Source organism: Mustelus asterias, chromosome 14 (genome assembly GCF_964213995.1).
Source record: "Mustelus asterias chromosome 14, sMusAst1.hap1.1, whole genome shotgun sequence".
In the NCBI taxonomy this organism is placed as follows: domain Eukaryota; kingdom Metazoa; phylum Chordata; class Chondrichthyes; order Carcharhiniformes; family Triakidae; genus Mustelus; species Mustelus asterias.
The window spans coordinates 54,306,562-54,333,656 of record NC_135814.1 but is presented as its reverse complement, the minus strand read 5'-3'; the positions used below and the strand labels follow the sequence as shown (position 1 = coordinate 54,333,656).

At 43.8% G+C, this 27,095-nt stretch overlaps 1 protein-coding gene across 2 annotated transcripts in view; it reads right to left on the bottom strand.

Moving 5' to 3' along the window:
- LOC144503676 (integrin alpha-6-like) overlaps window positions 1-27,095 on the bottom strand; it is a 107,094-nt gene that overhangs the window by 26,075 nt on the left and 53,924 nt on the right. For both annotated transcript variants that reach the window (XM_078228395.1, XM_078228394.1), the window contains exons 4-14: window positions 26,222-26,477; window positions 23,992-24,114; window positions 20,653-20,863; window positions 16,335-16,528; window positions 14,773-14,861; window positions 12,312-12,439; window positions 9,293-9,391; window positions 7,202-7,263; window positions 6,951-7,117; window positions 1,893-2,033; window positions 1,270-1,388 (exon numbers count right to left, since the gene is read on the bottom strand). In XM_078228395.1, the coding sequence (XP_078084521.1) occupies window positions 1,270-1,388; window positions 1,893-2,033; window positions 6,951-7,117; window positions 7,202-7,263; window positions 9,293-9,391; window positions 12,312-12,439; window positions 14,773-14,861; window positions 16,335-16,528; window positions 20,653-20,863; window positions 23,992-24,114; window positions 26,222-26,477 (1,589 nt within the window). The remainder of the gene's footprint in view (window positions 1-1,269; window positions 1,389-1,892; window positions 2,034-6,950; window positions 7,118-7,201; window positions 7,264-9,292; window positions 9,392-12,311; window positions 12,440-14,772; window positions 14,862-16,334; window positions 16,529-20,652; window positions 20,864-23,991; window positions 24,115-26,221; window positions 26,478-27,095) is intronic.

Genomic DNA, 27,095 nt, shown 5'->3' with positions numbered 1-27,095 from the left:
ACCTTCCAAGTGTTGCCTTCCAAGTGTTGTTCAATATAGACCAACACTCATTCATCAGTTGAGGGAGGGTCTGGGTTGAATCAGCAGGATATTTCTTTGTTGTGTTTGAGCTGATGCTATGAGACCTTAAGGAGTCTGAAGTCAATGTTCAGGACTCGCAGGTCCACTCGTTTCTGACTGTATGCCGTAGGTACAATCTAAAGTTGCATGTCAGCCAGACCAGGTAAGGACAGTAGATTTCCTTTCCTAACTGACAATAGTGAACTAATGGCTTCGACTGTTACAAACTCCATTCCCTCACTACTGACAGCATCCCCATCCCTGGAACTGTCTGAAGCCATCATGAAGGCTGACTATTGCCCAGCTTTGCCTCGGCCTCACCTCGTCTGAGGCCAAAACTCTTTCCTGCCTTTGTTACCTCTGGACTGGACTATTGCAATATACTCCTGTGAGGCCTCCCACATTCAGTAAATTTGACACTATCCAAAACTCTACTGCCCTTGTCCTTGCTCACACCAAATTCCATTCTCTTAATACCCCTGAGCTTACTGACCTTCAAGAAACAGCGATTTAAAAATTCCCATCCTGGTTTTCAAAATGGTAAATAGCCCTAGGCCTTCTTTATGCCGGTGATTTCTTCCTTTCCTACAATCCTTCAAGATATCCGCATTCATCTAATCCTGGTCTCCTCAGCATCCACAATTTGAATTATTCCACCATTAGTGCGTAGCTGGGCACTAAGTTCTGCAATTTTCTCAATACATCTCCCTTTTCTCCTTTAAGTCGCTCCTCAATATCTCCCACTTTCACCAGGCTTTTCTCAATTGCCCTAATATTGCTATGTGGCTTGGTACCAGCTTGTTTTACAGCACTCTTGTGCAACATCTGGAGACATTTTATTACATAAAATAAATACATGTCAATGTTTCACAGTTATGTATGCTGCTCTGGGTTGTCTATATGAGGCATATCTTTCCAATTACTTTTCTTTTTAGAACGCGAGTTTCAATTCACTTATTTGGAACACAAAATTGGAACTATTACTGGGTTCACGGTGAAATTGTGACAGCGAAAATACTCCGAATGCTGGAGATCGGAAATAAAAACAGGAAGTGCTGGAAATACCTAGCAGGTCTGACAGCGTCAGTGAAGAGAGAAACAGAGTTAACATCTCAAGTCCAATATGATCCTTCTTTGGAACCCTGCCTGTTGTAATATTCTGCTTAATATTGAACAGAAGAAAACAGCTCATCAAATAAAGAGACTTACTTGGGCAAAGGAATAAACTTGTCCTGCTGATTTTGATTCCTGGAACAAAATTTATAATCTAATTGAAGATTACTCTGGCAAATGCCATCTGCACCGCAACCTTCCTTCAAAAATTCCACCTGTATCAAAACATTAATGAGAGTCAATGACTGTATAATCTTGTAATGTTTTATATGAAACAAACTTACTGAAGCTACAAGCTGAGCAACCAAGAAGTGACTACGATGGTATTCAAACGTGAACATTGCTTGCAGCCAAAGCAAAGCAAACACAGAAGAATGCCAAAGTATTTTCCCTGTGTTGCTGGCATTTACAGTTCAAATTATAGGGTGCCACCATACTTACTGAATTTGCATATGTATATTTGATTTACACACACATTATTGGGAACAACATTCAAGTGAGGAATATATCATCAAGGCAATGCAACTTTATTTTGTTTAGAATGAGAAGATTCACACAGAAGACAAGTTTTCTCGATTGCTTCTTATTTTAAACACAGGTTACAAGGGCAAAATCATACTGATTAATATTGAAATTCACAATACAGATGGAGTACATTGAGGAAAACCAGAAACCCATGTGCTACGTGAAGCAAGAGAAACAACAAATTGAAGCCTAACCTCTGAACGCTGAGGCTCACTCTCATCAAGGACAGGAAGCAAGTCAGCTAACTTAGGATGCTGTCTTTTCTTTCGTCTGGACTGCTTGAGCTTTACTCCAACTGATATGGGAATAGGGCGCAGCTTATCTTGGACAACTTCCTGAAAATCCAAAATGAAATAGATTAATTTGCATTTGATCCTTATCACCACCTTTTTATTAATATATAGAACACAGTCTAGTGCTGGAAGACATGTAGAAAGAGTTAGCATTTTCTAGTATATCTCAGTGTGACAATCACCTGCATTATGCATTATATTTGGAAGACTGGTACAAGAACCATCGTAAGCTGGTCTGATTAATGTGACTGATTTTACATCCCTGTAGAGGAACTTTCAACTAAGTGAAGGGACACCACGGCTAAAATGATGACTCTAATGCTTTCTATGCCTCAACATCACAAATACTAATACCCCAGAGGATGAGTTAAGGAGCATCAGATGAATTACTGTTACACAATGAGGGGAAACAAGTGGAGGCGGCAGGGGAGGAATAACTGTTTGAATGTCTGGTCCATCTGGCCCAGTTACCTAGCATTAAAAAGGTCCAATAAGGCAGAATTCTCTCAAAGTCTACAGTCTAACCAAGGTCCTCAGAGGATTGAGCAACTACCGAAGAATGAGGGAACACTGACCGTCACTATGGTGTCAAGGACATTGTGTCATTGCTGATTGAGGGGTTCTTGATCACAACTATCCACATAGGCCACAGACTAAACAACAACCAGTCAACATAGTTGTTCATCCCACTCAGGTATTTCAACAAGCTCTTAGGCAGTGCTTCCAAAACTAGTTCCCAACGTGACCCCACTTTAACGCATCAAAATTATGATCCCGATGCCAGCAAAAGCGAACAGCAATAAAGCAACAGAGTAACATTCAGTATATAACTCTTAAAGTTTGTGTATTAGAGACATTGCATTTGGTAAAGTGGCTAGCATTGCTGCCTCACAGCGCCAGGGACCTGGGTTCGATTCCCGGCTTGGGTCACTATGTGGAATTTGCATGTTCTCCCCGTGTCTCCGTGGGCTCCCTCCAAGTGCTCCAGTTTCCTCCCACAGTCAAAGCTGTGCAGGTTAGGTACACTGTCCATGCCAAATTGCCCCTTAGTGTCCCGGAATGCGTAGGTAAGAGGGATTAGCAGGGTAAATGTGTGGGGTTATGGGGATAGTGCCTGGGTGGGATTGTTGTCGGTGCGAACTCGATGGGCTGAATGGCCTCATTCTGCATTGTAGGGTTTCTATGATTCAGTGATATGAACAAGCCTGTACAGGCTTGAATTTTGCACTATTCGTACCCACGATCAGCAGGCCCCGAATTGTCTGCTTCCTCCCATGAGCGAAGGAATGAGGGATTTCATAATGACTGGCCAATTAAGGGTCGGTCAGTATGAAACGCGGACAGACACTAGTGCTGCCCTATTGGTGGGGGTGGGATAGTAGCGGACGCTGAGTCCAATGGTGACCCGAAGAGGGATTTAGAAACAAGCCCAGGCAACTCCGAAGGCTGGAGTTGTGGAGGAGAAGTTGCACAATTTTGCTAAGTGATGGCCTCAGCACCCAGTGGGCACAACAGGAAGTAGGGCAGTCCCGCTGGGCACTCTACAAGGTCCACAGGTGTCAGAGAGACAGGAGCGTCAAAGGACAGCAACAGTTCAGTGGGCAGGTGAGAGACTGGGGGAGTTTGTGGGGTGGGCTGGGTATGGCATCTCCAGTGAAGGGCAAATCCAGAGTTCCTACAGATTGGCTACGCACACTGCCTCAATGAGGCACATGTCCATTGAAGCAAGCTACCACTGTGCTTGTACAGACACTTAGTGAAGATGTTCTTAATGATATTTCTCCCTCAGAAATCACCATCCTCAGGATGTGCCACTGACCTCAGGGACCCCCATCAACACCCAAGGAGGAACCAACCACATCACATCCGCTCTCTGCACCAAGCACCAACACAAACTTCAGTGAGCTCGAGGTCAGAGTGCACTGCAGTGAGGGCACCTCAGACTCACTGGAGGAGCTGGCAGTGTGCCCGGGTACCGGCAGTCAGAGAGACCGGGACCATGTTGAGTCAGTGCCAAATGATGAGCTGCTGGATTTTTCCATTAAGCGTCAGATGCCGGATGTCCAGTGGGATGCACAGGGAGGTCAGGTGGCGATGCTGGAGGATCTGTGTGCTATGGTCTCTGTTATGGAGGAGTCCTTGTGGAGCCTGAGCTCTGCATTGACCCCGAGCACACAGTCTCCTCCATAGAGAGGCGATGCTCGGAGAGGCAGCTTTTGGAGCAGAATCAGGGGGTCCTCGGGTTGATTTGGGCCTGCAAACCCACACATGCAGTGACCTGGAAGTGAAAAACAATAGGATGGCTGCCTGCCGGGTGCCAATCCAGAAATTACAGAGGCAATGTGAAATTCCAGCCAATTGGACTTTGAATCCATTTAACTGACTGCTTATTTGTTGGTGATCACACGGCCATATGCCCCCGTGCCAAAATATTGTGTGCCTGACATCCCCTTGTACAATTTCACGTGCTTCTGGGTGGGGTGCACACCCACCCAATCAACATAAACTTTGCTATGTTTTTAAAACACTTTGTCAAATATTATTTCATGTACTAGTGTAGGTTTCAGACAAACTCTCCACATTCCCAGGGACTGAGACTGTGCGAGGCTCCACTAGTCCTCACTCCTGCAGGAATATTGTAATCAGCCATCCTTACCCCCGCTTCCACTCCCTGCACCACTCACACACACTTCTTCCCGACTCCCATAACCCCTATTCTTGTTTCACGTAGCAACCCCTCGGCACAAAGACTCCCCCTTCTGGACTAGTTCCTGGTGGCTGCGAAACAGAGTCATTATCCTTGGGTTGAAAAACCTGTACAACAGGCAGAGAGAAGCAGAAACATAGGGCTGGATTTTAAACTCCCCCACCAGTATGCTTGAAGGTGAGAGGGTTTCATAAAGTGCAGCACATTGTCTGCCTTCTGACTTCCCGTCCACCCTGTCTCCCATTTTATAGGGAGCGCTGGAGGCACTGTGGGCAGCCTGTCCACCTTTGGGCCTATCGAGTCCCTAATTAGTAGCCACTTAGGTGCCTCATCCCCCTCCCACCACTATTTTACTTGCGGCAGGGGAAGTCCCAACCAAGTGGGAAACCCAGCAACATTTACTGGGAGAGCTTGTGTAAGGCAAGAGGCGGGGGTCTTCCTTTTGGCGTCCCCTGTGCCCATTGGAGCATCCTACTCTGGTCCTCTCAAAGCCAGGCACCCTTGCCAATACCCCAGACTTGCCTCTAAAGTCCAGCCCCCATAACCTCCTCTTCTTTGGAGATTGAATGTAGCCCCAGTGGTGGCCACCACTTGAAGCTTGTGCTGCTGAGACTACAAGGCGGCCCTTTGTAGTGATAGCTGATCCACTTCTAACACACTGCCCCGCTGACCACCAGACACCCCCACATCCTGACCACTCAATACCCACCATCACCAACTGACCAGCTTAATCCTCCGTGCCCCCCACTCCCCACAGCCTCCCGATTGACCATTTGACTACCCCGAACCACCTGTACCTACCCGAACCCCTTCCAACACCACCACAAATCTCCCCCAATCCCCTCACACCCCTACTCTCCACCCGACCAACCTAACTTCTCATCCACTTACCTCACACACTTATCTTCTCTACTGTTAAAGTGGCTGGGACTTTTAAACCCAATGGTTTACAGCAGCTAGTGCTGTCCAATGGGGGATTGGCTACTCCCCAGCACAGAGCTGTCAGTGAACACATTTCCCAGCAGATCCAGGTTGGAGGTCTGGACGAGAATTGTGCAGCTCCAGACAGACAATCAGATGGTGCCTGCCACACCACACAGAGATTTGGCCCTGCGTGCAGGCGCACAAAAGGTTTAAAGGGTCCACGCACTTAAATAAATAGATTAAGTGCAACAAAAAAGTTCCCAATCATAACTTATGATTTTTTGTTTCGAAAAGAAAAACAGGAATTTTTAAAATGCAAAACTTGTTTCTTGGTTAGGGGCCAGTTCTACCCAACATGGAGGTATGGAGTCTTGCTCAATGTGAAATGCAGTTTTCAACCTCATTTCATTCAAAATGTCATATTGCAGTTCTTGCCTGCCTACAGCACAGCCTCTGCTTCTTTCAAAAGCACGCAAGGGGAGATTAGGCTCACTGTGAATCGAGTTTACAAGTTCCAATTGCATAACCCATGCCCATGATTAGCAAGGGACCACAGTTCTAGCGCAGCATCAGTAAATCAAAGCCTTCCCACATTAAAAACATCAAGTACAGCGTAAGCTGGGGCAAACTATTGCTTACTCCGATTTCCCCCTACTATTGCTCAACCTCAAGAGTTCCTTCCCACTAATGTGCCAGGGCTGATTTTTCAATAATAGCCATCTTCAAATCAAATTGTCCCTCTCTGAACAATTTGGCTTCATAGACGCATATAGATTCGCTATTGAATCAACACTGCCTAAATTCAATTCAAATAGATCCAGTCTCAAATGTGCACGATACATCAAAAACTCGAGTATTTGTAGTCCATGATTTATTAACTGATAGTCTGAAATACTTGTGATTGATGCTTTAATGCATTTACACAATTGATGATGATGTCAAGATTAATTCATAGAATCGCTACAGTGTTGAAGGAGGCCATTCAGCCCATCGAGTCTGCACCAACAATAATCCCACTTAGGCCCTATTCCCGTAACCCCACATATTTAAACCGCTAAACCCTCTAACCTACACATCCTGGGACACTAAGGGGCAATTTAGTATGGCTAATGCACCTAACCTCACATCTTTGGACAGTGGAAGGAAACCCACACAGCCATGGGGAGAATGTGCAAACTAAACACACACCGACCCCAAGCCAAAAATCGGACCCAGGTCCCTGGAGCTGTGAGGGAGCAGTGCTAACCACAGTGCTGCCCAATATAGATATAGCCCCAGTAACTGATGTAAAAAGACTGACTGAATGTTTAATATGAAAAAGTTCTTACACGAAGCTGCATCTTTTCAGTGACACACCTCTCTTGGTTCTGTGCGTCTAATACGATGTTGCCAGAGAGTTTGTAATCCAGAGTTTCATCATCATTAATAAACGTGACTCTTGATTGCAGTCCCATTTTACTTCTCTCAGCGTCAGCTTCAATAAGATAGTCTACAGCTAAATAGGAAATTAATCATTAATAACTTGATAGCTAAAAGGAAGAATGCAAAAATGGTGGGGGGAGATTTTTCCTTCACTTACTTATCCTGGAATTGAAATCACGAGGATGAGCTGTGTATGTGAAGCATGCCTGGACATCCATACTGCAAAGAACAAACAAACCAAAAAAACCTTGGAATAATTCATCTGTCAGTTGCTGAAGGAATGGGTAATTAAACACAATGAATTAGGAAAGAAATAGATTTTGGAGTAACTTTTTATTTGGCAAATAGAGAATAGATGGGAAGAAAGGCGGCCTTTTAGAGTATTAAAATGAACAATATTCTGTTGGTTTGGTGCTGTTACTGGTATTCGATTTCAACCCATTTGTCAAATATTAGTTTTTTTTAAAAAATAGAACTTTTGTTCCAAGTCTGTGACTGTTACATTGCAGTTAGCCTTGAACATGCAGCTTTCCTGATGTTAATCATACAACATCTGCGAACATTCAGATCCTCAGATCATTTTGGGCAGCCATTTTAAGTTTTCTAATATTTTTCATTATTTTTAACCAGTCTTCCCCAGGTTGTTAGTTTCTTCAATCCACACAATCTCTGTTCTCTCTAACCTGGATGCTGCTCCGAAGCATGGCTTCAACTGGAGCTTCTGTTTTACTCAGCTTGTGTCCGTTCCAGTTTCTCTGGCCTAACAAACTGAATTCCAATCTGTCCCTTACCTTGTTGTCAGCAAATTTCCCTATTATTTCAGTTAAACTTTCAATGTTGTTCTTCATATAATGCTCACAGTTCATAATTGTACAAAGGAGTGAGGTTCTTGGCAGCATGAGGGTGGTCCCTAAATTGATGGGTGAAGTCGACAATTGAGTCATGAAAGGCCTAGAACAGAAACTCGGGCACAGACTGGAGTTTAAGGAAGATGATTGCTAAAGTTAAGGGCCAATCTTTCTTCAGTTACTAAACATTAAATATGCTTAAAAACTTTTTTTTAAATTGAGACCATGTTATGATGGATTGAAGATTGCCCTTCTTTCAAATATATTTTATAATATTTTCTTATAAAACATCAATAGCAGATTACATAGAAGCCACTTTAATTACAGCAAAGTAGTCTGCCGCTATGTGAATCGCACGTCTGTGGGACTTCAGAAACAGATGAATCACCTCAATTCCCTTAATGTAAGGTTTGCTGAAATATATTAGAAACAGGAAGTATTAGACATTCGGCCATACAGTTCTGTTCATGATCTCTGCAAATGTCCCATCAAAGGCCCTGCAAGTCAAGTGCTCAGTCCAGCCAGTTATACCTGAGGAATTGTGGTTTTATATGGTCGATATACTGTTAGGTAATCTGTATGTCTTTGTGATTGGTAGAATCCCTATGGTGCAGAAGGAGGCTGTTCAGCCCATCCAGGCTGCACCAACCACAATCCCACCCAGGCCCTAATCCCATAACCCCACATATTTACCCTGCTAATCTCCCTGACACTAAAGGGGCAATTTATCATGGCCAATCAACCTAACTCGCACATCTTTGGAGTGTGGGAGGAAACGCAGACATGGGGAGAACGTGCAACTCCACACAGTGACCCAAGCCGGGATTCGAACCCGAGTCCCTGGTGCTGAGAGGCAGCAGTGCTAACCACTGTGCCACCATACTTAAATCGTGGAAGCGGCCATTTGATCTTCCTTTGCGTCAGTTCAAACTTTGAAGTATGCAATTGCTGTGTAGTGTCCGCTACGATTCTGGGAACACTCAAGCCTAGAAATTGGGTGAGGCTGCGTCCATTTTCCAGGTGTAAACTGGCCACCAATTCTTCCAATATGGGAGATAACACCCCTCTGCACATTTCAGATCAGAATTTAGCCAACCCACCATTGGTGATAGCAGGAAAGGAAACAGCCAGGGTTGTATTTGATGTTAAACCAAGCTTTCATACCCATTGCACTTACCAGACAAGACCTACAGCCTGAAAGACATCTGTAAATCACCAGTCTGCAGCTCTGAACAGATACCTGCCCCAATAACTACTCCCCAATTCCTTCACCTCTCACCCATTGCTGCTCCTCAACTTGATTCGAAAGCAAACCATGTTATTGTATTGGTGAGAAACACAATGGCGATCTTAAACGAACATAGATAGGAAGAGAGTTTTTGTTGTTTTTAATTACTTACCAAAATCCTTTGCGATGACCAGGACAATTGTTACTCTTAATGTCAATATTCTTGGGTGAAGTAGTGACCCGCTTTGTGATTTTGATAACAGGTCGTGCCCTAGGAAAGACATTAAGAACAAATAAAAGTTTTGTGATAAAAATCAAAACTTCTACATAAGCAAGTTAGAAATGCCATATGGGTGAAAAGGCTCAAAAGTAAATCACTAGGAATACATGGCATTCATCCCAGAGTGCCAACAGCCATTGGGAGGAACGATTCATGAAGCACTGCCAACCATTATGATCGAGTCAAGAGAAATTTGAGTAAGGCTTCCTAAAGTATGAGCAGACTAACAAGTGCTAATATTCAGAAATGTAGACTCAGGCCTATTATGCTCACATTGCTTTTATGTAATAATGGAAAGGATTGAACGCGAGGATCATTTGTCTAATAATAATCCAGTAAACAGTCATCAACATGAGCCTGAAATCTACGCACGGGGCATGCCTGAGGTCAGCGCAGCCAGAAGCAGATGTAAAACTCGCTCCTGGCCTGCCCAGTGTGAAATGGGTCTGCTGGTTAAGTTTGTACTGCATGCTGATGGGAATGTGTCGGGCGCTGGGGAGGGGGTATTAAATGCAAGATACAGCTCCCTAAGGCTGCTAGGAGTTGTGGGGCCGGCTGGGGGAGCCGCCTGGAAAAACTGTCCCTGCTGGGTACAGACATGCCCTCAGCTCCTAGTGCTCGTGGAAGGTGGGAGGGCAAGTCGGGTGGACCCCAACGAATGCTTGGGCATCCTGGTGGGTCAGTGCCAGACAACCACCTCTCATGACCAGGGATGGCAAATGGCTGCCACACCTGACCAAAACTGGCCTGGGCAGGTTACTGCCCAGGTTAGCAGGCACACTGCGGGGCATCACGAGTGGCTTCAGTGCTGCAAAATGTTCAATGACCTTCTGCAGTCAGCAAGGACTTGTCCGGAGAAGCGTAGTCTGGTGCCTGATCCCTGGGATGGTTCAGGAGTGTAAGAATGTGTGTGTGTCAACTGGCACTAAAGCCTGCTCTGCTAAAGTTGGGATGTCAGCACAACTTTTCTCCATGCACTGGAGCATGAAGTGTACCACAGTGAGATCAGAGAGTCAGAGAGGTTTACAACATGGAAAATCCCCTTTGGCCCTCCTTGTCCATGCCACCCTTTTTTTTTAAAGCCACTAAGCTAGTCCCAATTGACTGTATTTGGCCCATATCCCTCTATACCCACCTTACCCAGAAATGCCTTTTAAAAAACAAAATTGTACCCATTACTACCTCGGGCAGCTCGTTCCAGACACTCATCACCCTCGGAGTGAAAAAGTTGCCCCTCTGGACACTTTTGTCTCTCTCCCCTCTTACCTTAAACCTATGCCCTCTCGTTTAGACTCCGCTACCTTTGGGAAAAGATGTTGACTATCTAGCTGATCTATGCCCCTCATTATTTTATAGACCTCTATAAGATAACCCATCAGCCTCCTACAATCCAGTGAAAAAAGTCCAGTTAATGTCCAGGTTGCCGGGAGGATCTGGAACAGCCCTTCAGAGAGACACAGTATTAATGAGGCTTTCATTCCCCGTCAGGAGGAGACAAGTTATAACTCTGCGCAGTGCCGCTGAATGGATGGAGGAGTTCCAAATCTGCGAGTCCTCACAAAGCAGGAGATTGATACTCTGGAGCCACCGGCCAACTTGTTCCTCCAGTCACGGTGAGGCAGAGGTCTCAGCTGATGGTAAGAGTGCAGGTCATGGATGTGGGTGGGGCAGATAAGTGAAACATTATAGGCTCCGCTCATCAGAAAATAAACTGTCGCAGCCAGAGCTCCAATGCAGATGGAACCATGCAGCAAGTCGCCTCAGCTCACCTTGCATGCATGGTGACTATGATCTAACTTACTGATCTTTTGCCTTCCTTCTCCAGATGTGCCCACCCTCCCCCACCTGGGGGGGGGGGGATGGAGGGGTAGAGAAACCGTAAAGGATGCTAGTTGAGGGGGGGGGGGGGACGACGACGATGACAGTCCCCTGGGGGTACCGGTCTCCGTCTGTACAACCATTACCCAGAAGTTAGAAGAGATTTTAATTCCTCTAACTTTTGCCAAGTAATTATTAGCATAACATCTGGAGCACTGTGTCCAGTTTTGGTCTCCTTATTAGAGGGAGGATGTGGTGGCACTGGAGGCAGTTGAGAGGAGGTTCACCAGATCATTTCTGGGAATGAAAGGGTTGACGTACGAGGCTAGATTAAACAGTTTGGGCTTATACTCACTGGAGTTTAGAAGGATGAGGGGGGATCTGATCGAAGTATATAAAATTTTAAAAAGGGACAGATAGAGTAAACATAGACTAAATGTTTCCTCTCATGGGTCAATCTGGAACAATAGGTCACACCTAATAGGTTGAGAGGCGGTAGATTTAAAACTCAGATGATGAAAAGGAACGACTTGTAGAGAATGGTGAATTTGCTGTCCATAGCGGTGGAGTTTGAATTGTTAAATGGTTTCAAGAAGGAGATAGATACCTTTCTGATTTAAAAAAACGGGTTAAAGGGATATGGGGAGGTGGGTTTAAGACCAGGAATAGATCAGTCATGATCTGATTGAGTTAGGCCATTCGGCCCATCAAGCCTGCTCCGCCATTCAATCATGGCTAATACTTTTCTCATTCCCATTCTCCTGCCTTTTCCCAATAACCCCGGATCCCCTTATGGCGGAGCAGGCTCGAAGGGCTGAAGTTACCTTATTCTGCCCCTAATTCCTATGTTCCCATCTAACCTTGGAGGAACCATCCAAAGTTAAGAGATTTAAGTGATATTTTTGGATGGTTCCCAGCACATGAACATTGTCCAGAGGAAGTTAGCACTTCTGAGCAATCGCTGTGCTAATCCTTACCTCTATAGTTCCAAGAGGAATTCCCCAGCTCATCTTTGAAGCATTCCCAAATGCGACACTGGGGAGTTCATATGCTATGGGCCATATTTTTAGCAGTGATAGCGAGTGGCACTCACCTGTACATAAAGACTGCATCACTGAGTGATCCAACAGCCAAGTCTGGATACTGGTTTTCATCTAGATCCAGGTTGCCTGCAAGAGAATAGCCAAACAAAGGGACCCCAAAATCATTCCCATCAAGAACCTGGAAGGAAGGAGAAAATGAATAAAATACATTTTACTTATAGATCGGCAACTAATGGACAAAACCATATATTTAGAATAGCAATAACTGGCAAGTCTGAGAAAATGCTGTGAGCAGGACACCTAAAAACTGAATATGGAAAAGTATCCAAACGAAGCATTCAAATCTTATCCGGCAAAAAGCATCTTCCTTCAAACAACTTGCCGTGCTTTTTGCTGCAAAAACCCTCTTCCTCCTGTTCATCATATTGCTGGTGCTATGGTGAAATGGTGCTGCATGCAGGTCACCATGAATCCTGATAGTAGCACTTTGCTAAGTGCGACAGAGTGTTGTTTCAGTACAACTGTGGCCTGCTCTATCATGTTTCGTATGAAAGAATGACTTTGATTGGATGCATGCTGCTGGTGTGTCTGGGTTGACTCCTGCAGTACTCAGCCATGTTATCAGTAGATGCACATGTGGCTATTTGTTTTGTCACAAGAGGCTCAAATGTAAATAGTACAGCAGAGTGTCACAGAATGAAGGCATCATGACCGCTGTCAGGGTAGCAGGCATTGGCCTGCATGAATCCCTCTGGTCACAAAACAGCTGGATGTTCAGGGATGGAAATCACCTTCAGTTTTGATAGAATTAACATGCAGCACCTACAAAGCGATGCCGGTGCACGCAATGGCACCCTGAATCACGGGGAAGCCTGCAATTCTAGCAAATGCCTGAGCTCGCTTCACCTGCATTTCACAGGCAAGAGAGAATGAAATGTCATTGGCTCTCTGCAGCAATGGACCTGTAAATAGTTGATTATGCTTTGAAAAAGTACCAAGCATGTTCAGTTGTGCAAGTTGAGACAGACAGAGACAATGTTTGGAGCTTTGAGCTCCAAAATAGTACTGCCAACAGCAAATCCACATTGCACACAGATCTGCCTTCTCTGTGTACTTGCAGTGCTCACTCACAGTGAGCGATAAAGACTGCACCAATAAAGTCTGGCATGCAAATGCTATTTTGGAGCTCCATGGGCATTTGTAAAACCCCAAGACAGGTGATGAGGAACCCAATCTCTATCCTCTGGTATATATCTGTCACGTTTCTAGAATAACACTACCTTTTTTTTTTGAGTTCAACATCACCAGTCATTCCTGCAAGCAAACTTTGTATTTCCTACGATCCAGAGTGTAGCTTTTGCTGCCCAATCTCAATTAACACAGAAATCCAGGGGTCATAACCCACTCTCACACATTGGCTCCTGGAACTTATTATATGCACCACATATCACTCTTCTCACCACCCCTTGGAAAGTGGGCAATATACATTCTTACCAGACTATTTACAGACTTTAGGGCCCTAATGCCTGGACCAAATGTGTGTTGAGCCCACACTTGCTGGCAATGAAACACGCACAGAGATATTCACAGAGGGGACCACCTAATCAACTGCCTCCAGGTTAGTTATCCAATTAATGACAGCAGACAGGCCTCTGATCAGGGGGTCAGCAACTTCATAGGAAGAGGTGGGCACTGCTGAGGCAGGTCTACAACATGAAGGTGCCTCACCACGGAGGAGTAAAATAAAATTTCAAATGGGCCAAGTAGGCAGGTAGGGGAAAGCACCTCGGGTGACTCACGGGACCGTGAGGAAAACCTTGCCTGCCTATGGCCCCTTCTTGGGAAGATAACATCCTAGACACTGGTGGTCCTGCTACTGTTGCTCTAATTCAATTAAAAATATCTGGACTCATGACACCCAATAAAATTTTCCAATAGGAACCTTTGATCACAGTGTTCTGTCGAATATGGTCAGAGTCAGTAAATTAGCCTGTCCAATATCAAAGCTCTGAAATATAGCTGTCAACCAAATCTATGATCCCAGGCTGATAGCTGAGGCTTTGCTCTGCATCAAAATGGCAATAGGACCACCTCTGTATTCACCTGAAAAAGATTTGCCACCACCTAAACTACGTTAAACAGCTATCCTTGAATAATCAAAAAGGATAGTCAATCTTTGACAATGCAAATGGTATGTAGTTCTCTGGTCAACTCAAAATTACCGCCTCAAACAATAACCCATTACTTTGGCTATGGGACCTTGCGCGTCATGAAATGTTTGTAGCCGAACTGCCAGGACTTGGCTATTGGCTTTACTGTCATGAAAAGCAGCGAGAGACCTGGTATTTTGTACTGTTAGAAATGACAGTGTTAACACACAAGTGAAAAATTCAACAAACTAAAAAAGTACGTTTGTCACAATATTGTTGTACAATTCCTGAAACCAGTTTCAAATGGTTTTTCCTACTGCTAACAATGCATTACATACATCTGCAAACATGATGGCTTTACCTGAGACGGTTTTGTATTTATCCCAGAACTAGATCCATGGTAGATGAAAACTTTGCCATTGCCATCATAAGGTGCTCCAATCGCAATATCTGAAGGTGAACATTAAAAAAATTAGAAACTACTTTAGAAATACAGATCAATAATAACTCCGAGCCAATATTCACTGGCAGATTTATGATGAATTGAAGGACATACTGTTCTACAAGAATGATGCTGTTCCTATGTAGTGGATAACATCAGGATTTACAATGATTGAATAATTCAAATTTTACTGCTGCTTTAAAATCTGCTACTGTCAACGATTGTAACCTTATTGATTTAAAAAAACTGATAAGGGATAAATGATGGAGTTAATGTAACTGGCTCTAAATGTTCATGCATCAGCTGGTGCTGTCCTCCTGTAAAGTTTTGAGACAGTTTAGCAGAATACCCAGGAAATAGTTTGGGATCAAGGACATTGAGCCCAAGGCTGTGTGTTTCCAGGAAGTTCTGTTTGGGACACCCCAGTTAGGCTTTTCTGAATAGTAGATGGGGACTGCATAGATGGGAGGTTTCTTGGTCCCAGACTAAGAATCTGGCATATCAGGCCATGACACCAGATGAAAAGAAGCAATGCCTGAGGCTCCAGGCATGAGATCGAGTCTGGGTCTCTGAAGGTTTTCAAGATATTTACATTTTGGTCCATTAGTTAACTGCAATTCTCTTTGCTTCCTTGTGGATGGAATATGCCTGCAAGACCTGTATACTCCTTGCCAGAGCCACATGTCCATTCCATTTTTTCTAGCAGACTTAAACACACTCCTTTGTGCCAGCTGCGAGTATTTGAATTAAAGAACCTTCCCTGACCCTGCAAACTCTGGTGGGTTAGCAGCAGAAATATATCGCGGGCACTTGCAGCAGCAAGTTAGCCCTGTGGATTTTATGCCTCACATCATTTAGCATAACTGGATAACATTGTGTAGTTTAGCTGAACTGGGAGTAATCCCATATTTTGGTAGCATTGTCTTCCAGAGATAAATGTTCATCTTTATCAAATGGACAGTAATCTAATTTATAGATTGTATAGAGAATCAACCTAATTTTCAAAATAATGGATTTAAAATTAGGAAGGTTCTCTGACGGGCACGCAATGTAATTGGCTGGATCACTGTCCAGGCAACAATTCTCACAATAAAACATCTGAAATTTATAATAGTATATACACAATATGAACAATACTAAACGTGTAGAGTGTCATTTTTCCCCCCGACTCCCCCACAATAAACACATGACTTATTTAGAAAAATACTTGATTTAAGATTTAATATAATTAATAATGCTTTTAAAATTTGCCCTCTAGCTTGTCTTCAAAAAATCTATTCTGCTTTTGAACATTATATGATCATGAAATAGAAGCATTCTCTCTACGAATGCAAGTTGAGAAATTGTTCATATTACAGGAACTGCTTTCTGGGTAAAACTGTCAAAGCCCAGGTTTTTTGGAATAGTTTCAAGCTTTATATGTGTCACCTGGTTATTAACATTCCCTCCTCCACCCCACCCTGAATGTATAACACTTTTACCTGGGTACCCATCCTGGTTAATGTCATCTATATTTGCAACAGACAGTCCAAACATGGAGTCCTTAGTCCCGTTTAAACGAATGGGCACTGGTTTATTCCAGTTTCCTTTTTCATTAATGTAAACATATGCAGCACCACCAATTTCTGCTTCTTTGTCAAAGAACTGGGGAGCTCCAACCACAAGGTCCATCCAGCTAGAAAAAAAGATTCATTTAAGTTGCAGATTGCAAAGGTACACTTTTGACAATTAATCTAGCACATCATAATAATGTACATATTTATATCATGAATTTAACTCTGTCAGTATCACAGATTTCCTGTTACATATTCCAGGCTCTGCCAGATTGCAGTTAGTTGCCGTCGTGCAGTACGTCTGACATAAAACACAATGGAGACAACTGCCTGCTGGGAGAGGTGAACATTCAAAATTTATCCTGACACCTAAAATAAAAATACCCAATCTTAAATATAACTCAAATACAAAAGTGAAGACAATAAATGATATGAAAACGCACAGTTGATAGCGGTGGTGGGAGTCAGCAGGAGTCAGGGACGGGGGTATTCATTTTCTCTGACTGGGGCACTCTATAAACTTGGCACCCTGATCCATGTGAAGCCAGACTTTGCTGGTGTGTTCAGGCCCTGCCACTCCATGTGATGACATGAAAACACACCCACTTTTTTTTTTTTGAGTGTCATAAGATCTGGAGAGAAACCCGGCTTCCATTTCTGGTGAGAAACGCACCACTTTTCTTCCCGGAACCGACACTTTGGCAAATTCTGGTAAGATCACCCCAAATGCCTTGTTGGTATTACAAAAATTCCTTTCTCTTTTTCCTCCATCAACTTGAGCAGGAGAAATTTTTAGCATGACATCCAGTAAAGAAATTTCAGCCTAACAAAGAGGCGTAAGCAGGTCAATACTTGTCACAAGTTCCAGTTGAGTTCTGAATTGAGCTCATTAATTAGCAACAAGTAACATTTGGAAATAAAACCCATGCATAGAACCTTAGAGCAGGCCTTCGGCTTGGTATAGATGCAGGGGTAAATCATGCACGCTAGTTGTACAACGATGGAGATGATATTGGGACTAAGAATGAGAAATTTGCTCCATTGGCAGAAGGGTTGAAAACCAAAGGACACCATCGGAAGGTGATTAACAGAAGATTTAAAGCCGACATAAAAAATCCTTTTTTCATGCAGCAAGTGGTTAGAATTCGGAAAACGCTGCCTGGGAGTGCGGTTCAGGCAGATTAATTCAGGCCTTTCAAAAGGGATATAGATATACAGGAATGTGTGGGTATACTGATCAGGAAAGGATCGACAGGCTGGGTCTCTTTTCTTGTCATCAGGGGAGCTCCCACTTACATTGTGCCTCCATGTCACAGAGAGGTGTTGGAAAATGCCCTCACTTCCCATATCTTGGAAGCTATTAATCCAAAAAATCTGACGTGGATGAATCCAATGTGCTAGCTCAACCTATGAAAAATAAATGGGCTTGGGAATCGCAATACCTTTACAATGACTCAACTTCAAAAATACTTCATGGACTGTCATTCATCTTGGGCTGTGCTGACTTTGAAAGGCACTCTGTAAACAGTCTATCTGGTATGGCAAACACGCTTTCCAAAGTATCAACTTTTATCTGCAATAGGGGCTGTTTAATGGGTGGTGCTGTGGTTAATACTGATAACATGAAAAGGCCTATCTGGTAATATATTAACTCCATGTGGACTGGGGTAAACACAGTAAGAAGTCTCACAACACCAAGTTAAAGTCCAACAGATTTATTTGGTAGCACAAGCCACTAGCTGTCAGAGCGCTGCTCCTTCATCAGGTAAGTGGGAGTTCTGTTCAGAACTGGTGTTGTGAGACTTCTTACAATATATTACCTCAACAAGAAACACTATAATCAGCATCTGTGTCAACACACAATTCCATGTCAGAGGCACTAGGTGGCGCTTTAGCATGGCATCTCAAACAGTAACTGGGTAAATTGTATTTATCAATTTCTTACATCAAACGACATACAATCTGAAATTTTATTTTTCAAATTTTTATTCTTTGCACTTCTTAGAATGGCTACTGTACATGTGAGTTGGAGGTCTTCATAATCAACCCAGCTCACCGCCCCCCCCCCGCCGCAAACCTCTTCCCTTCAGCAGGCAATTGTCTACTTCTCTTTTGAAGCCCATGATTAACCCTACCTCTGCCATCTTTGGCTGGCATTCCATCCTAACTACAAGCTGCATGAAAACGTTTTTCCTCATGTCACCTTTGCTTCTTTTGCCATTCACCTTAAATTGACTCATTTATAATTGGGAACAGTTTCTCCCTATCCACTGTCCAGACCCTTCATGACTTTTCTCAATCTTTTTTTTCTAAAACCAGCTCCAGCTTCTCCAAATGATCCACGTTGCTGAAGTCCCTCCATCTTGGAATCATCTCCAAAATCTCATAGAAATCATAGACTCCTTACAGTGTAGAAGGAGGCCATTCGGCCCATGGAGTCTGCACCGACCACAATCCCACCCATGACCCTAGCTCCATAACCCTACTAGCCACCTGACACTAAGGGGCAATTTATCATCGCCAATCAATCTAACCCACACATCTGTGGAGCGTGGGAGGAAACCAGAGCACCCAGAGGAAACTCACGCAGACACAGGGAGAGAATGTGCAAACTCCATACAGACAGCGACCCAAACCAGGAATTGAACTTCGATCTCAGGCGCTGTGAGGCAGCAGGGCTGACCACTATGCCATCATGCCACCCACATCCTTCCTGAAGTGCGGTGTCCAGAATTAGACATAATACTCCACTTGAGGCTGAACAGATGTTTTATAAAAATTCACCATAACGTCTTTGCTTTTGTACTCTATGTCTCTAATGATAAAGCACAAGATACCTTTTGCCAATTGACAATGTTTTCATGGTCATTATCAGACTTCTAATTCTAGATATTTATTGAATTCAAATTTCGCCATCTGCCATGGCAGGATTCAAATCCAGGTCCCCAGAGCCTTGCTCTGGCTTTCCGAGTTACTAGTCTAGTGACAATACCACTGCGCCACAGCCTCTGCTCGAGTAAACATTGAGTTCACATGTCCCTGAAGATATTAATCTGTTCCCCAATGTCATGATTTATTGCCTATTCTTGAATGAGCCGAAATGGCCTCCCTCTGCACTGTAGGAATTCCATGATTAAGAGTTAAGATTCTTGTCAATGGCAAGCCCCAAGATGTTGATAATGGGGGATTCAGTGATGGCGATGCCATTGCATGTCAAGGAGAGAGCATCATGTTCTCTCTTATTGAAGATGGTCGTTGCCTGGCACTTAAACGGCACAAATGTTACTTGCCACAGTATTAGCCTGGGCCTCTGGATTACTAGACCTGCTCTGACGAAGGGTCATCTAGACTCAAAACATTGGCTCTATTCTCTCCCCGCAGATGCCGTCAGACCTGCTGAGATTTTCCAGCATTCTGTTTTTGCCTCTGGATTACTAGCCCAGTAATATTACCACAATGTCATTGCTTCCCCTAAAGTGACTCATCCAGCTTACCTCAGTGTAAGCATTTACTAGTCGCATATTGATCTCTTCCATTTGTTTCCAGTATGGAATACTTAATAGTTCAAATGCAGTTTTGTAATTTATGGGTCTAAACATTTATGCTGAAAATTAGGTCACTAGTTTGGACTTGTTTTTGAGAACAAAGGGGTTGGATTTCCTCTGCTGTATCTGAAATCAAGCTGTAGCAGGAATGGAAAGGGGGGGTGGGGAGGAACAGGATTCCCACTCCTGAAAACAGTGTTTGAAATTATCTACCCTACTTCCAAACAGGAATCTCATCAGCCAATCATGACACACCAAATTTAAATGCTAGATATTCAGGGAGAGAGAAAGTGGATGAATCCTCTGCTGCCTTGAAGTCTTGACTCCTGGTAAGACCAGAGGAGGGGAGTCTGTACTTGCTGGGACAGGAATGTGGGGGTGACTGATGGCTCCGATAGAATGGAAGGACCTCTTGGTGGCCCAGTTCCCTCCTCCTAAAGTGAGAACATTTACTCGCTTACCCCAGTGTGAGCATTTATTGGTCGCACATTGAAGACCGACTACTTTTCCGAAACCTTTTGGACATCATTACCTGTTTAATGTTGAATCCTTCTCCATTCCGTCGAGCATTGCAGCACCACCGAGGGAAAATTCACTCAAGTGCAGAAATAATGTCTGAACATTTGGAGTTATGCAGTGTGCAGAGTAACTAGGTATTACTTTTACTCTTTACATCCCAAATGAGTAGATGCCTCCCTCACCTGTCTTTATTAAGATCCACCACAGCAACAGCATATCCAAAAGATGACGCCAGCCCTTCCCCTTCCAGGACATGTTCAGTCTGTAGGTTTCGTGTAAATTTCTCAGTCTTTAGGAAAACAACAGCTCCAGCATGGTTCGCTCTTGGTGCGCCAGATACAAAGGTCAGTGAGTCTTTCGATGTGATTCCTTTGCCCGAGTCTAGAGAGAAGCCTACCACAAAACAACTGGATCAGACAGCATATCCTAAAATCAGCAAATAGCCATGGACAAACAGATAAATAAAGGCATCACAGAAAACAAGGATCTGCAATAGATCTCCCATTGAACCAATACAGAGAAGTTTCAGAGCTTAGTATCCGATTCCCAATCGGAGTAGAGTGGACACGCTGATAAAGAAATTGGACTTGGCATCCAATTTTTTGGGCACCAAGTGTGTCAGACACCATCTTCTTACAGGCATGGGCTGTCCATGCAGTGACCATCTACCAGAGGTATGCAGTGCAGGCAGAACAAACAGCAATTCTGACGCCAGCTCTGCAATTTTTCAGCTCAACCTTTCAACCAATGTTTTTTTTAACCTCACATTAAGTAGCAGGAAGGAGGCACGGAGCGCTGGGATTTGGCGACTAGAGGAATTTCACAGTAACTTCATTGCAGTGTTAATTTAAGCCTTACTTGTGACCAATAAACTATAAACGGGCAGGTCAATTATAGCCTAGGACAATTAGATAGTAAAGATAAATTCCTCTATTCTGCCCAAACCACAAAACCAAACAAGTGTTTTCTATTTACACATCTCACCAGTGTAAGTTTTCAATTTCCCACACCAGCCAAGTGACGAAGGGTCACCCAGACTCGAAGCGCTGGCTCTATTTTCTCACTCACCTGAAGAAGGGGCTTAGAGCTTCGAAAGCTTGTGTGGCTTTTGCTACCAAATAAACCTGTTGGACTTTAACCTGGTGTTGTTAAACTTCTTACTCTATTTTCTCTCCACAGATGCTGTGGAGCAGCGGTTAGCACTGCTGCTTCTCAGCTCCAGGGGCCTGGATTCAATTCCCAACTTGAGTCACTGTCTGTGTGGAGTTTGCACGTTCTCTGGGTTTCCTCCCACAGTCCAAAGATGTGCGGGTTAGGTGCATTGGCCATGCTAAATTGCCCCTTAGTGTCCCAGGGTGCGTAGGTCAGAGGGACTAACAGGGTAAATACGTGCGGTTACGAGGATAGGGCCTAGGTGGGATTGTTGTTGGTACAGACTTGATAGGCCGAATGGTTTCCTTCTGGACTGTAGGGTTTCTATGCCTGTTCAGTGTTATGTAAGAGAGGTCATCAATTACTTTCGGGTTATTTGCGTCACGAACGCTGAACTTTGCGAGGTGATTATGTTTTAAACTATCCTTTAAACACAAAGTAAAATAAGTAGCTCTGAAAGGGGTGGGGAATTCCTGGTTAACACCTCAGTTTGGAGAAATGCCTTCAAATTGCCATGGGATGAGAATTGAGAACGGAAGTGGAAGTCAAATAGACACTGACTGAGATGTCCAGTGACGGTTTTTCAAAAAGGAAAAAGCTGCTGCTTGAAAGCTGGCAGAAATGAACTGGATAACTCCCCAAAACAGATTGTTTCAGTTCTGTGGGAAACGTTGGGGAGAAGAAATAAAACTCTCCACGGGGAAAATGTTTTTACCAGAACTGACTAAACTTCTTAAAAAGGTTGGACACAAGAATCTCTGGAAATGTAGATTGTTAGGATTGTCGTGGCCTAATGGATAGGGGGAATCTATCCAGTGTGCCTTGCTGGCAATAATCATTCTCAGCAGGAGTTCAGCGATTGGTGGCAGACACTGGAAAATTCACCTCAGCATGGCGAGGAGTGACTGAGTTCAGCCGGAAAGCTGAGAGAAGCTTTTGGACTGCCCTCAAGTTAAATTTTAAAAAGAAATGATGTACCATTTGCTCGTTGGATGTATTTTAGTTATTTTGTATAGTTTGTAACAGTAAGCATCTTAAAAACAAATTTAGCCTTTGGCTGTTTGGGAAATTCATCTCTTGTAAAAAGTTAACGATCTCTGTGATGAGCGTAACAATTTTGTCTGGCTGTTTTACAATTGTACATGTTCTGGTGTTTCATGCTTTAATTATCTGCAGGAATTGGTGTGGCAGGTGCTGAAGGGCTTGTTGCTGACTTCAAGAGCTAGTTGCTCCCAGCCATGGAAGTATCCTTTCTCTTTCAATAGTGTGAGACTTAAAAAGTGTGAGTAGAACTATGGTGCTGACCTTTGGGAAAGCCTGTCCTTTTTTTTTGTACAATGTCCCCTTTAAGATCAAGGTGAATCCGTGGAGTATTTTGAGAGAGTGGTATTTGTTTTCCTCGCAAAACTTTCCAAGAAATGTCCATGTGACCTGAGGTTGCTATGGCGATGAAAGTTCAAACACTGGTAGCAGTGCCAGAACCCAACCCGTCTTGTGGCAGGCAATTCAGAACAAAGAACTCATGTGAGGGGAGCAAGCTGATAATAAACCAGATTTCTATTCTGTACCAAGGAGAGAATCCAACTACAAATGCTCTTGCTGGAGCAATGTGTGAGCAAGCTAAGTGTTGCCATCAGAGAGTCAGACTGGAACTGGGTCTACTAGTTGGTCAACTAAAAAGGAATTTTGAAAAGTTATGCCATCAGGGCTGCCAGTGAGAGCAGGTTTATAGACGTGCGCTTTGTCAGTGTTAAAAGTGTACTGGACTTGTTTTTTTCCCTTGTTGGAAGTATCTGAGTGCCACATTGCCCTCTATTCTGGAGATGTGTCACCCATCATACAGAAATGCCCCAGCACCTGTATGCGTGACAGGGGAAGAGGCAGCTTTTTTCCTCAGGTGAGTTTACGTCCACTCAAGTTAGGTCCCCCACCTCCACCTCCCCACCCTTTAGAAGGTATACTGAGCAAATGCCAGATAGCAGTCCACAGCAACCAACACTTGCCAAACATGGCTCCACTGTACGAGTGTCATCATTAATCCTTTACCCAGAAATCCATGCACACAGAGACACACATGCCCACCTCCATCACTTAGACAATATCACCCCCATCACCTCAGTACACGAATAAGTTCAGTCTGCCATGAATTTGCTCTTTTACCACAGATTTAGCATTAGGTTAGAATCTAAGCAAAGAATGAGATCCGCATCTTATAAGGTCACTCAGGGAAAGACTAATGGTAGCCTATAGAAACACTTGTGATGTGAATAACAGATACATAAAATAGCATAAAGGAGACCATTCATCTGCCCTTTCACCAGACACTTTAAAATATTTTTCCTTTCTCTTTTAAACGTTATTATACCTACCTAAATAGCTGTTAGCAGGAACAGGTATCAACTTTTCATTCCTAACATTTTCATCACCAACTTCATAGGGTCCATCATCAAAGTTAATCTCCTCAATATTTCTGGATTCTACATGTACAATTCCTGAGGGAACAAAGTTAAAGTCAGCATGAGCATCCGTGCCAGCAGCACTGGGAGCAGGTTACCTCACAAATGGACTTGTGCAAGATCAAATAAATTAGAACAAGAACTTCTACCCTTATTAGTTATATTGGGCATGATTATCTGTAAAATGATTTGTGCACCTTGAAAATAAATCATATAACAATACAAGCATTTTACAGTGTAATTACATTGCATATTCCAACACTTGCATGATTGTAGCTCACCAATTTTATGCTTCTAGATGTTAGTATTGATTGATAAATGGGCAAGATCTATATTTTCCATCTGCTTTGACAATGCTGTTGGAAGTTTTATCTCTGCACATTAGTATTCAGCAACATTTAGCAGCAAGTACACTGGTCTAAGATGAGGAATAAATTTGGTTTCTGGAGCCCATGTCTGAAGATGATGTCTGTCCCTAATTTACGTAAAGTATTAAGCACCCATTCAAGGTCCCTCATCAAGATTGGTTTGCCTGTGCCTCTATTAGCTGCACTCTGTAAAACTAGACCTCGAGGGAAGTTTTTCCACATTCAGCCACCCAAATGTGAAGCTCAGAGGAACAGGAGAGCTCCTCCTGGCTATGTATTTAATAAAATCTGTGCAGGTAGTTTAATTGCCTGAAAATGATAGTCTGAAACTCTCAATTGGTCATAATACAATATCATGGTGAAGATTTTTCAGATGACAGAGTTTCCTGGAGCTATTTGAGATCAGACTGAAGAAGGTGCATGTCTGGTGTATTGCTGGGGCTTGACCCACAGGCATGACCTTGGGAGGGAATGTGCTGCCAGGTTACTGCTTGGCACAGGCCAAGCTCTGAGATTTAAAAAGTGGCAGGGCAGGATGAGGCATTCCAGTGGCCGTTAATTTGCCACTTAATAGCCTCAATAGGTCCAAGTGCGAGTGAGTGGCCAAATGCCTCCACTGACTTATCTAGACTTAAGACTTATCTAGACAGCTATATGAACGGAGTGGGAATGGAGGGATACAAAAGAGTGGTCTAGTTTGGACCAGGGAGCGGCGCGGGCTAATTGTTCCTTGTTTCTCGTTTCAAGGCTTCATTCTATGATCATCTTGCTGGTGCCAGTACAGAGCGAGACTGCGGATAGTTGGGAGCCTGTCTCGGGGACAGGGAATTCATATGGTGTTCGTGGAAGTGGAAATGACTAGGGTTGGGAAGCATTTTCCGATCAGGGCCAGTGTGATCTCCTGGACTCGTTTCGATCGCCTCAGGGGGTCGGAGAGGAATTTCCCAGATTTTTTTTCCCCATATTGGCCCTGGGGTTTTCACTCTGGGTTTTCGCCTCTCCCTGGAGATCACATGGTCTGGAATGGGGGGGTGGGGGTGAGTTAATAGGTTGTGATGAACAAAGCATCGTAGCTGTGAGGGACAGCTCGGTGGATAGGATATTGGTATGTAGATAGGCTGGAAAATTGGGCGGGGATCCTGGATTCAGGATTCAATCCTGGACCGGGGAGCGGCGCGGGCTTGGAGGGCCGAAGGGCCTGTTCCTGTGCTGTATTGTTCTTTGTTGTTCTTTGTTGTTGTTGACCCTTGGAAAATGGGAGACAGGTCAAGTGGGGAGGGGTAATTCATAAAATTCCACCCGCACGATGGTTAGAGTATTAGAATACAGAGGGAGGCTTTTCGGCCTACCCTGGCCACTTGGCTCTCAGCAAGAGAAACTCATCCAGTCGCACTCCTCTGGCTCCTCCCCACAGCCCTGCCAACGTTTCCTCTTCAGAAAATAACCCAGCTCCCTTTTGAAAGCTGCGACCGAATCTGCCTCTGCCGCATTTTGTGACTGTACATTCCAGTTTCTAAGCACTCGTGTTCCCTCTGGCTCTTTTGTCAATCATAATATAAAAATATTAGCTAACGGAGATGAAGGGCTGACACTGTACCATGAGCCCCAGAATTTTCCTTTGGATTCACCTTTTGAGATATGAAACACCTTGGACCTTACCAGCAAGGCAGGTTTCATGCACACAAATGGGACAAGCCCCCACCCCGACTAATTCTCCACATACATTGTCACTTTAAAATACGGTGGAAGAAAACTTAAAACATTTAACAAGTTACCTTTCCAGTTGTAGGCACCTGGAGCCCCGTACACGGAATAATTACCGCCCCTGGTGAAAGCGCTAGCGACACCTTGCTGACAAATACCAAATTTCTCATGACCCTGAGGTCGGCCAGCACAAAGTTTCACATTTGTATCGGTTTCAGAATCACGAAAAATGAGGTCTTCGCTCAAAATATAACACTGTCCAGTCACATCACGGGACTCCTCAGTTTTATTCACATGTCGCCTTTGCTCATATCGATGTGCGCACACCTGGAATTAAAAAATATTTTATGCTCCTAATCACAGCTATCTTCCATTGGTTTTTCTAGTTAGCCCACCATTAAATAGCATCCTGCTCTACTCTTAGTTATTGAAAGATGTTTCCTGTTCTAATGCGGTTACTCGACAACGGCAGAACTGAAATTTTTCACAAGCATGACATAGGGAAAAAGATAATTTTACAGGAGACATCAGTGCTCAGTTTAATCCTGCCCTTGCGGAATATTCACACGTGCACTTTCCCCGTAAGGGTCAAGGATAATATCATCAGTGAAACTCCAATTTAATTTCCCCTATAGCTAATCCAATTTATTTCATATTATGCAATGGTTAAGTCAGCACAGATCAGCAGAAAAACAGAGCCTTTTTGCATTCTAATCCAACAGAAGGAATCAATATGTACACTTTCACCTTATTTGCACCAGTGTCATACTTGCAATTTTATTGAATTAGAAGGAAAAAAGTGATAATTTATTTAAAATGTCAGTAACAAAACCTATAGAGGAATGCAAGTGGTGGTCAGATCTGGGATGGTTCAGGGAGGAAGCGGAAACCATTAAATAGCCCACCCCTCCACTAGTACCCACACATGGCTGCGTGGGTTTCCTC